This window comes from Carcharodon carcharias, chromosome 3 (genome assembly GCF_017639515.1).
Source record: "Carcharodon carcharias isolate sCarCar2 chromosome 3, sCarCar2.pri, whole genome shotgun sequence".
Lineage (NCBI taxonomy): Eukaryota > Metazoa > Chordata > Chondrichthyes > Lamniformes > Lamnidae > Carcharodon > Carcharodon carcharias.
The window spans coordinates 45,954,633-45,967,411 of NC_054469.1; the positions used below are offsets into that span (position 1 = coordinate 45,954,633).

At 43.7% G+C, this 12,779-nt stretch overlaps 1 protein-coding gene across 2 annotated transcripts in view; it reads right to left on the minus strand.

Moving 5' to 3' along the window:
- Positions 1–12,779, minus strand: part of LOC121275697 (cAMP-responsive element modulator-like) — a 145,974-nt gene that overhangs the window by 104,168 nt on the left and 29,027 nt on the right. For both annotated transcript variants that reach the window (XM_041183266.1, XM_041183267.1), the window contains exon 4: positions 6,563–6,709. In XM_041183266.1, the coding sequence (XP_041039200.1) occupies positions 6,563–6,709 (147 nt within the window). The remainder of the gene's footprint in view (positions 1–6,562; positions 6,710–12,779) is intronic.

The following is a 12,779-nucleotide window of genomic DNA, read 5'->3' on the forward strand; positions in this document are numbered from 1 at the left end:
CTACTGCAGGGAAGATGTTCATGAAAGGCAAAAAGACTGCAGCCCCCCGGTTTAATGATGCGTCACTTTAAGGCCTTTTGGACACCATGGAGGCCTGCCGCAATGTCATCTACTCCTGCTCTGGCCGCAGAATGGGCAGCAGCGTGACCAATCAAGCTTGGGAGGTGGTGGCAATGTTGGTTAACCATTACCCTTCAAAAAAGGACAGCCACCCAATACCGCAAGAGGACGAATGATCTCCTCCATAATGCCAGGTAAGTCACTCTTCTCATCACTCTCAACTCACACACTCAAAACCTATCAGACATCCACGGGGCCCTCATTCACTGCTGGTTCAAGGGACATCACCATCCACACTCTCACACACATCTTCACTGTCCTCATTCTGTCCATGGGACCACTCACCACCCACACATGCCACATACACCTATCATCTGGTCTGGCAGGCGTCCTGCTTACACTCTCTCCATCTCCATTCATGCAGGACAAGCTGGCACACGACAAGAGGGAGAGATTACAGGCTGGCAGAGGAATGCCTGAAATCAAGGTCCTCACAGACTTTGAAAAACAGAGCCATCCAGCTGGCCAGCCACAATCTGGAGCATTCCTGTGCTAACAATGGGAACGGCGGTCCTCTACCAACTGAGGATCCAGCAGTGCAACATTGATCAGACAACCACGCTGTGAGTGATATGTCTTGTTTCACATGCCACTGACGTGCACTCCCCTTGCTTCTGCACACACATCTGGGAAATAGCTGACGGGCCTCCAATCAAGCCCCAGGGCATAGCAGTCAGCAGGCTGCCTCCACCTCTGCTGTGGATGTCTGGGGAGCACCAAGACGTAGTGGCAAGTCTAGGAAAGTTAAGAAGATGTCATTGCACAGCCTGGGCACCGGTGTTAATCACTTGTACATACTGTTCACTATTTCCAATAAACTCCCAAGACTACCTTCCTGTCTATGGCTCCTTGTTCTGATGAGCAGTGTTTGTGTCACTCAGATGTGAAACTTTTCTGCACAAGATAAAGGCAGGTGTCTCAGTTCAGGGCATCTTCCCTGTGCTTTGTGCAGCCTTCTGACCAAAGTGATAGTCTGACCTCGCACTCCATGTACACATCAGCGATGCCTGCATCTCGACAGTGCTCGTCATTGCTGCCAGAATGTTGTGGGCAGGCATCACAGAGTATCGTCATTCTCTCTGTGTGCTCTCTGCACCTTTAAGATGGGGCTGGCCCCCATCTCTTCAGCATCTGTGACCAGTGATGCTGTGCTCCTGAAGGTGAAGGCAGACAAAGGATCAGACGCTTGTAAAGTTTCATGGTTGCGTCTTTATGACATGACCTTGATTCACAGCGCAAGCGAACTGCCCTCGGCCAGACATTCTCAGAGGCTATGTGAAGATCTATGTCCCCACTGCATTCATTCATGGGATGTAGGCCCTTGTTCAGAGGGCATTTAAGAGTCAACCACATTGCTGTGGGACTGGAGTCACATGAAGGCCAGACTAGGTAAGGACAGCAGACTTCCTTCCCTAAAGGACATTTGTGAACCAGATGGGTTTTTACAACAATCAACAATGATTTCATGGTCACCATTAGACTTTTAATTCAGATTTTTATTGAATTCAAATTCCACCATCTGCCATGGCGGGATCCGAACCCAGGTCCCCCAGAGAATTACCCTTGGTTTCTGGATTACTAATCCAACGACAGTACCGCTACGCCATTGCCTTCCATCATCCTCCTGCAATTGAGCGATTGGGGCCTCTACTGCATCTCCATGATGGGAGCATTATCACAGAGGATACATGTTTTGCCATAAGCCAGACTGGAGTCAAACGTTCATAGATGCAATGTGAGGATCTATGGTGTCTCCTCACTGCATGTCGCCATCATGCCCCACAAATATAGCAGCTATGAGGGCCTCCTGAGCATGCCTGCCTCATCGTCGCCTTAGGGGATCTCCTCACCCTCATCCCCGTCGACATCCTCCTCATGGGACAAGATGTCCAACTCCTCCATCTCCTCCTCAGCCAGCTCCTCCCCCCGTTGTAGTGCCAGGTTGTAAAGGGCGCATTAGACAATGACAATGCGTGACACCCTCTGTGGACAATATTGCAGGGCTCCACCAGGCCGGTCCAGGCATCGGAATCTAATTTTCAGCATCCCGATGGTCTGCCCTCCCAAGTTGCGAGTCGCAGCAGAAGCCTCGTCACACCTTTGCTCTGCTGCAGTCTGAGGCCACTGCATGGGTATCATCAGCTATGTCCTCTGCAGGTAGTCCCTGAGGAGCCATCCCTGCAGCTTCTGTGGACCCTGGAAGGCTTCAGGACTCTGTGACCAACTGAGAATGTAGGAGTCATGCACACTTCCTGGAAACCTGCAGGATGCGTTCATGGTGTCACACACTAGCTGCACATTCAGCAAATGGAATCTCTTGCGGTTGACATAATTGACCATGTGTTGCAACGGAGAACTAGCGTGACGTGATTGCAGTCGATGGCACCCTGCACCTGTGGGAAACCCAAGATCTGAGCAAATCCAATCGCTCTTGCATCTTGGCTATCCTGGTCCAGGGCAAAATGCACAAAGTTGTGTGCCCTCGCAAAGAAGGCATCCTTGACCTCATGGATGCATTTGTGGGCAGAGGCTTGTGATATCCCACAGCCCTGAAAGGAGCCACTGGCACAGAAATTGAACGCCGCAGTCACTTTATCACGGCCACTGGCAGTGAATACCGTCCAAGTCCGCATCCTGCAGTAACTGGCAGATGTGACCGACTAGGTCCCTAGATATGCGCAGTCTTCAGCGATACTGGTTCTCGGTCATTTGCAGGAATGAAAGGCAGCATCAACAGACCCTGGGTCTAGTTAGGCGCCAACCAGCAATGGCTCACTGTGGCTCTTAGGCGGCGTTTGCAGGAGCCCAGCTGCCCCTCCAGAGGGTGCTGCTCCTCACTCTGCGTAATCAGGCACCTCAGTCACTCTCTTCTCCGTCGTCTTCGCTCTCTGTATGCCACGAGACATACAGCTAGATCATCAGGCTCCATGCTCTTGATGTACTCCTTCTGCAGGATGGAAGAGAGAGACGCGTGGGTTAGCATGGGTGTACTAAACACCTGTCTTGGTTAAGTCTGAAGGCCCTTTCACACATCCTGGAGAATGCTGGCCACCACTTGGATGGCCAGAGTTTAGTGTGCTGCATGGCTGCCTGAAACCCCACCCACCTCCGCCCCACTCCGCCAGACCGATTGGCTGCAGCTTTGCCCATTGGACTGCATGCTGTGCTCTCAGCTCAGGCATTCTCCTACCTGCACTCCACTGTCAGCTTGAACCATGGGGGAGACTGATCCAAACTGGGATGATGACATTCCAAGGGGCTGTGAGTACCTCCACCAGTGACTGCTCCATGGCAAGGAGATTCTACAACGTGCCCAGTCGTCCAACTGTTCTGCAGTCCACTAAAACACTCATTACTTTTCAGTCTGTGCGCAAGGGATGAAAAGCTCTGGAACACTTGGTAGCACTTTGATGCCTCTATGTTGCTTGAATGAGCAGAGAAGCTGCAGGCCTGACTCCAATCATATCATTGTGGCTATGCTTGAGCAGTCTCAGCTGCAGAGGAATACTTTATACAAGGTTTCCCTTAGGTGTGGCTGCTTCTCAAATCCAACACACACACACACCCACCCCCCCACCCCCACATGCTTGTGTGCTACCTTCAACCACAAGGTAGCCCTTGCACCATGCCACCACCAATCCCCCACACCCAAACGTGCTTGTGTGCTACCTTCAACCACAAGGTAGCCCTTGCACCATGCCACCAACCACCCCCCTGCCCCCCACCCCCCCCAACCAAGGCTCTTGATACACAGGGTAGCCCTTGCACCCCTACCTTACCTCCCCCAACGCACTTCAACTTTGAAGCTCAACAGGCGACCCAGACGAGCGCTCCGCAACATTACTGTGCACTCATCTCCAAGTTCCCCTCAAAGTGCAGCCCACCAAGTGTATGCCTTTTATATGCTGTTGTGAAACACGTTGGCATGATTGGCGTACAATCCGGCAGGGAGGGGGAGAGCAATTCCAGCAGGCTGGCCTTATAATGATATGCCAATGTATTACAATGAAGTTCCCAATGATGTCATGAAACTGATTTTTGACCTTCTCGACATATTGTCTGCTCATGCCACTGAATACGCCTGACACCAGAGGGTACAGAACAACCCATCCTTAGTCTCCAGAACGGAAAATTCCACCTGATGTACTTAACACTAAACAGGCTCAAGCTCTTTCTCTAGAAAAAATAACAACGAGGGGTGATGGAGGTCGTTAAGATTAAGAAAGGGTTTGATCAGGTAGATATAGAGATGAATCCACTAGCGGAGGAGACCAAAACCTGGGGCTAAAAAAGATCATCAGCAATAGCGAGTTTAGGCAAAACTTCTAAAGCAGCCGACAAATGCGGGACTTGCATACCACAAGGAAGAACTGAGGTGGCGAGCATAGATGCATTTAAGGGGAAGCTAGATAAGCACATGATATAAAGATAAAGAAGGATATGCTGATAGGGTTAGATAAAAAGAAGTCAGGAGGGTTTGTGAGGAGCACAAACACAGATACAGCCCATCTGGGATGACTGGCCTGTCTCTGTGCTGTAGACTCCATTTAGCAGCAACAACTTGTATTTATATAGTACCATTAATATAGTAAACATATCCGAAAGATCTTTGAAGAGACACAATCAGTTACAAATCAAGGAACAGTAACAATAAGCTTGGTCAAAGAGAGGGTTTTAAGAACGGTCTAAAATGAGGAGAGGGTTGTGATGAGGCAGAAAGTTTAACGAGGGAATTACAGAGCATTGTGCCAGGCCAACTAAAGGCAAAGATATTAATGGTGAGGCGAACGGAGGAACTTGCAGGAAAGGCCAGTAAAACATGAAGTGTTAGAAAACTGGACTAGGTCAGACAGGGAGAGGAGAGGTCATCGACAGATAAAAATTTCAGGATGAGAATTCTAAAGTTTAGGTAACAGGAAATGGGAAGCCAACGTAGTTCAGGGAAGACAGACCTTTCAATAAGTTGAGCTTCAGAGACCGTGGAGGATGGAAAACTGATTTAGAGAGCAAAATGTTAGAAATCGAAAACATAAATGGTTAAAAATTCCCCTGTTCAAAAAGGCAGATGTGATCAAATTTAGCATAGCAGGTTATACCATTGTAGAAGTTTTACACCAAATTTAAAGACAAAAAGACTTGCATTTATATAACGCCTTTTGTGACCTCAAGGTGTTCCAAAGCACTTTACAGCCAATTAAGTATTTAATAGTGTAAGTACTGTGGTAATATAGAAAATGCAGCAGGCGGTTTGCACACACCAAGGTCCCACAGTGGTAAAATGTGATAAAAAAGGATTATCTGATCTTTTAAGGTGTTGACTGAGGAATAAATATTGGCCAAAACAACAGGCAGAATTCCCCTGCTCTTCTTCACAAAGTGCCACTGCATCGTTTACATCCACTTGAAGGTAGACAGTGCCTTGCTATGGATGTTTACAAGTCATGAAAAAGTACATTTTTCTTCCATACATGCTGTTCAGCAATCGTAAAGCTATCGTTAATACTGAGAACTGCTTGGTGCGTGATACACAACTCATGTTAAGGTGAAATGAAAATGAAAAATGCTGGAAAAGCTCAGCAGGTCTGACAGCATCTGTGGAGGGAGACAGATCTGAAGAAAAGTCATATGGACTCGAAACGTTATCTCTGTCTCTCTCCCCACAGATGCTGTCAGACCTGCTGTGTTTTTCCCACATTTTTTGCTTTTGTTTCAGATTTCCAGCATCCGCAATATTTTACCCTCATGATAAGGTGACCTGTGCTTTCAGCAATTGTTAGCTTGTGCACGCATTGTGTCAATAAAGCCCTGGAAACTCTCCAAATTACAGCTATACCTGATAAAATGGCTATGGAGCAAAAAGAATACTTCCATGTGAACACAGCTCTAGCAACACCGAAGTTCATCCAGGACAAAGCAGCTCATTTGATTGGCACCTCACTTTGCCACTGTAAACATTCTCTCTCCAGCACCAATGCATCATGGCTGCAGTGAGTACCATCTACAAGATGCACTGTAGCAACTCAGAAAGGCCCCTTTCAACAGTGCCTCCCAAACCCATGTACTCCACGCCCTCGAAGGACAAGGGCAGCAGGCGAATCAGAGCGCCACCTGCAAGTTTCCCTCCAAGTCACAAACAATCCTGACTTGGAACGATATCACTGTTGCTCCATCATCACTGGGTCAAAATTCTGGAACTTCTGGGGTCACCACACAGACTGCAATGGTTTAAAAGAGCAGCTCATCACCACCTGCTGAAGGCTAATTAAGGATGAGCAATAAATGCCGGCCTTGCTAGTGACGCCCACATCCCATGACCAAATAAAACAAAAACACGTCTTAAAATTTAACGTTTTTAGATATTTTACGCAGTAATAGCAGATTTGCATTTGCATAGTATCCAAGTTTCTGGAAAAAGTTATAGTAGTCTAAAACCATAGCTAACCTGTACAGTCTGTATCTGTGGTGATTGTATGACAGAGGGTTGTGCGGTTTGGATTACTCCCTGGACCTGCACAGTCTGGCCTGAAGGCAACTGTACAACAGTTACAGCTGGAGACCCTGAAGCAACTTGAGTACCAGCTACAGATACCTGCAAAGAAACAATACACAAGTAGAATAATTGTTTAGTTAGCATTTATTTCTCACTAAATAATATGCACTAAAACTATATTTATCTTTCATCTTCATAATTATTTTATGATAATTATTCATTGCCTTTTGATTACAACAAAAAAGTTGTTTCACTTAATTCTAAGTCTCACTTAACCCATCATCCCTGTGCTCACTGACTTACATTGGCTCCCAGGTAAGTAACACCTCTAGTTAAAATTCTCATTCTTGTTTTCAAATACCTTCCTAGGCTATCTCTAATATCCTCTGAAAACTGTGTGCTCCTCCAATTCTTACTTCTTAAGCATCCTCAAGGAAAACAATGCTATGTCATTTTACAAAAAACCATTTATGAATAATTAAACAATGCGGTAGCCATAAACATTTGTCAACATATTTAAGTAATCATTTTGGCAGTAATAGTTCAGGTCAAATTCTCTTAAACTTTTTCTGGAAGACAATAAAACAAAAAAATCAACTCTGTATACCATATTAGAGCCAGTACAGATCTCTGAACTCAAAAAAGCCAGTCAGCCTCAGGCAAGTATACAGTGCCACATGCCACTGCATCTGGTACTAAACGTATCCAGCCATTATAAATCTGTTAGCAACAAAGCTGATTAATTATTGAAGCAAATTTTGAATAGGGCACCTCGACTTCTGCAGCACTTAAAAGCCAATTTCTATGCCAACATCTACCAAATTCTATGAAAATACAGACTCAGCGACAAGTCTATCCCAAACTCTGGGTGTTACACTCTCTGTAAGCATCAGCCTTGAATCAGGACATTCTCAGCTTCGAAATGTTTCGAAACATTAACTCTGTTTCTCTCTCCACAGATGCTGCCAGACCTGCTCAGTTTTACCAGCATTTTCTGTTTTAAGTTAAGATTTCCAGCATCCGCAGTATTTCACTTTTATTCTCAGCTCAGGGTTAGGTCATGTTTCAAGCCCGGCTCCAGAACTTGAGTATACAATGCAGCATTGCACTTAAGTGCAGTACCGAGGTGCTTCTAAACTGCTTTAGGTACCATCTTTCAGGTGAAACTTTAAATTAAGCCTCTGTCTGCCTGCTCAAGTGGACATTAAAGATCCCATGGCACCATTTAGAGGAACGTTGTGGAGTTTACCCAAAATCCTGGATGGTTTTAATCCCTCAACCCATAAAAGATCATATATAATTGCAGGTTATTTCTTTAATATATTTAATATAATTTAAATAGCGATATATTCTAAGAACAATTGTGTCTTTTCATTGTTTAAGAATGGCTGAAGTACCCAAAAATAGCTAGCTGGCTTTGGCTATAAAGCAGTGTCAGCTGACTTTTCACAGCTGTGTCACATGACAGCTAAGCATCAAGTAGTGGCTTTACCAGCTATCCTCATCTCCATGGAGTTGCAAATTATTAATCTTCATGTATTCATTTCTCACAAACTTGATCCATTAAACTAGATTTCTGTAAAACCAACTGCTTAGAGAGCCCAGATCTATAGTGACCATAATCCTATTTGTACACCTTATCGGCAAGTGAATTGTGCAAGTGAAATACACGAAAATTCAATGGGGATTAGGAGAAACTGAACAAGCATTAGTTTGAATATATTTTTTCATTCCATACTCTGACTTGGAGATCAGTCCCTATGATACTTTAATGCACAAATTAAAACATTAACACAGAATTCACCATTGCTGCTCAATAGTCATAATATTTGTTTCAAAGAATACAAATAATAATCTACATGTGCACATTTTATATATATTTGTTGAAAACAATTGGAATTAGTTTGAAAATATTTCCAGTTAAAGGTATTGTAAAGCAAACCTATAGGGATTTCCAAGTTCAGACTTAAAAAAACACACACACAAGCACATACAACGATTGCTCCCTAATTATTCAGCTGCTCAGAACATAGCTGACCCATATCTTCAAGGAATGATTCAATCCTTGTCAATGCTAAATTGATTGATTTTAGCCACAGCAACAGTAGTGATGCCACAATTAGGCCCTGAGCTAAAGGGGATTTCAGTATGGGTGCCTGGTCCTGATTATTATACAGTACTGATGGGAATGCATGTGCATGATGCTCGGCAAGGACAGGAATCTGAACTTCATTCTGATGCTTCGTCAGATTGGAAACCTCTATTTGGGCTCACAAATGAAGGTTTAAGTGCTGGAGTGCAACCAAGCTCTATGCATTTAGGTAGTGAGGAAGAACTGACAGAAAATAAGAATGAAAGAAAATATTTCTATTGAAGCGTCAAGTCCCTGAAAATGGTAAAAGTCCTTCAAGAGACAATTTATGCTTGTTATTTTCAGATATATGCATGGCCAGTCAAATGTCAACCATGGTTCAGTGGTTATACTCTCGCCTCTGAGTCAGACGTCATAGGTTCAAGTCCTACTCTAGAGACTTAAACGCAAGGCTAGTACTCCAGTGCATTGCTCAGAGGGTTCATTAAACTTAGGCCCCATCTCCCCTCAGGTGAACAAAAGGATCTTTTGGCATTATTTTGAAGAGAAACATGGGAGTTCTCCCCACTGCCCTGACCAATATTTCTCTTAACCAACATCATGAAAAACAGATTATCTGGTTATTAACACACACATTGCTTTTCATGCAACCTTGCTACGTATAAATTCCCCAACATTACAAAAGTGACTACATTTCAAGAAGTAATTTTTTGGCTGTAAAGTGCTTTAGATGTCTTGAAGTTGAGAGAGACAATTTATAAAGTTACTTCTTCCTTCTTTTCTTCCCTCCGATTTTAAGTACCATTGCAGAGTTGAGCACAAAAATCAAGGCTAACACTCAAGCGCAGTACTTTTTTTTATTGATTCCTTGGTGTGCTGGCTAGGCTAGCATTTATTGCCCAACCTTAATTGCCCTCGAGAAGGTGGTGGTGAGCTGCCATCCATGTGGTGTAGGTACACCCACAGTGCTGTTAGGGAGGGAGTTCCAAGATTCTGACCCAGCGACAGTGAAGGAACGGCGATATATTTCCACATCAGCATGTTATGTGGCTTGGAGGGGAGCTTGCAGGTGGTGTTCCCATGCATCTGCTGCCCTTGTCCTTCTAGATGGTAGTGGTTTGGAAGGTTCTGTCTAAGGAGCCTTGGTAAGTTCCTGCAGTGCATCTTCTAAATGGTGTATGCCGCTGCCACTGTGCATTGGTGGAGAAGGGAGTGAATGTTTGCGGATGGGGCATCAATCAAGCGAGCTGCTTTGTCCTGAATGGTGTCAAGCTTCTTGAGTGTTGTTGTGGCTGCACTCATCCAGGCAAGTGGGGAGTATTCCATTACACTCCTGACTTGTGCCTTGTAGATGGTGGACAAGCTTTGGGAAGTCAGAAGGGGAGTTATTCGGTGCAGGATTTCTAGCCTCTGACCTGCTCTTGTAGCCACAGTATTTATATGGCTAGTCTAGTTCAGTTTCTGGTCAATGGTAACCCCCAGATGTTGTAGTGCGGGATTCAGCGATGGTAATGCCCTTGAATGTCAAGGGGCAATAATTAGATTCTCACTTGTTGGAGATGGTCATTGCCTGGCACTTGTGTGACATGAAAGTTACTTGCCACCTGTCAGCCCAAGCCTGGATATTGTCCAGGTCTTGCTTCATTTGGACATGGACTGCCTCAGTATCTGAGGAGTCGTGAATGGTGAATATTGTGAAATCATGAGCAAATATCCCCAATTCATGATGGAAGGAAGGTCATTGATGAAGCAGCTGATGGTTGCTGGACCTGGGCAATTTTCCATATGGCCGGGTAGATGCCAGTGTTGTAGCTGTACCGGGACAAATTGGCTAGGAGAGAGTCCTGGAGCACAAGTCTTCAGTACTGTTGCCGGAATATGGTCAGGGCCCGTAGCCTTTGCGTGATGCAGTGCCTTACTGAGGGAATACTGCACCGTTGGAGATGCTGTTTTCATATGAGACATTAAACCAAGGCACTATTGACCTGCTCGGATGGATGTAAAAGATCCCATGATGTTATTTCAAAAAAGGACAGCGGAATTATCTTCTGTCCTGACCAATATTTATCCTTCAAACATCATTATCGCACTGTTGTTTCTGGGAGTTTGCTGCACACAAATTGGCTGTCACGTTTCCGACATTACAATAGTGGCTACATTTCAAAAAGTACTCCATTGGCTTTAAAAAGCTTTGAGAGGCCCAGTGATCGTGAAAAGTGCTACATAAATGCAAGTCTTTCTTTCTTCTTAATCTTGTACTTATGGCCTCTCATTCTGATCTCTCACAACTTTTGTCATTTTTGATTGCCATGTGTTATTCTGTTGTGGAAAGACACAATGTTTCAAGTCTTTCTGCAAATTTGATTTTTTTTCCATACCAGGCAGCCCCTAAAAGAACCTCTATTGGGTCATATTAAAACCCTCACTTCCTATAATTTGAAGTCCAATACTTCATACAGTAATCTAACTGAGGCCTTCTTTAGGACTTACATACTCATCATCAACAATTCCTGTCATTATTTGGAAGTGTACGGGTGATGCTTTTAACCACACAATCCCTTTATATCTTTTGCGCAACCATACACAGACGGTAAGCTAAAGGGGCCAACTTGTGCACAGCCTGTTTGCAAACTTCTGTGTTGCTGCAGCTTACATAAAACAACGCTCATCGTCATCTCATGGTTTTTATATTCTTGATCTCTTCTGTTGAAAATAAAATACTTTTAGTTTTTTTTTTAAGCAGCCCTATCAACCTGAGATGATGTTTTTGTGAACCTACACCCCACTTCCATTCTGAGTATAATTAGTGTTTTCTTGTTAAGCAAATTACATTAATTTATTAATAAAGAATTTCATCTTACCACTTTTTAGCCAATTCCCTACATTGACTCAGAGTCCAGCAACACCTTGAATTTATAACTCAATCTTGTGTTAAAATCCTTCCATCGCCTTGCCCCTCCCTTGTTCTGCAACCGTTCCGGTCTTATAAGCCCTCTAGATCTCTGCATTGTTCCAATTCTAGTCTCCTGAACATCTCTGATTTCCAGCTCCCCACCATCTTTAGCCATCAACTCAGCTACATAGGGCCCCAAATTTAGAATTTCCTCCCTAAACCTCTTCACCTTTCTCTCCTCTTTTAAGATGCCTCTCAAACCTACTTCTTTTGGTCATCTATCTCGATATTTCTTTACATGATGCAATGTCAAATTGTTTGAAAATGTTCCTGTGAAGAGCTTTTAGGCATTTTGCATTAAAGTTGCTGTATAAAGATGATTGTCATTATAAATATCCCTTTGCAGGTTCATTTAGTCTTTTAAAGAATTAACTATACCTTCTATAATTTTGACACAACTCCTTCTAGGCCGATATCCAAATCGTTGATATACATGGTGAACTTATAATGACACCTAGATCTGAATCATCTAACTAATTTTTAATCCAGTTCTCTGTCCTCCACCTAACTCCATACTCTTCAATCTTCTCTAGTAATCTTATGAATGATATATTGTCACAGGCTTTCCTAAAGTTCATGCACACTACAATGCTTACCTCATCTACTATGTCTGTTACCTCTGCAAAGAATTCTCTGAGGTTTGTCAAGTATCCCATTGTCTTTTGAAATTCATGTTGGCTACCTCTAACTATCTATAAATATAATAATTATAGCCTTAATTAGGGACACTTAAAATTTTCCCAATCAGAATGAAAGCTAATTCATCATTGCTCCCTTTTTAAATTGTGTGCTACATTGGCCACACTCTATTCACCCTATATAAATCCTCATGCAAGAGAGCCCTAAAATATAATTTCTGAGGCTGCCGCAATTTTCTCCTTCACCTTCCTCAGGATCATGGAATGTATCTCATCGGGTCTGAGGCTTTATACTTCTTCAACCTAACTCACTTATCTAAAGTTTCTTTTCATCCATTATAGCATCATTTGCCTCATTCTCAACGACTTCAGAATTAAAACATTCCTTTGTAATAAAAATTGTGAAAAACTGTCCAATACTTTACTCTGGAGTGTATTAGAATCATGTAAACTTGTTCTTTCTAGTGAAGAAGCATTCATGGAATC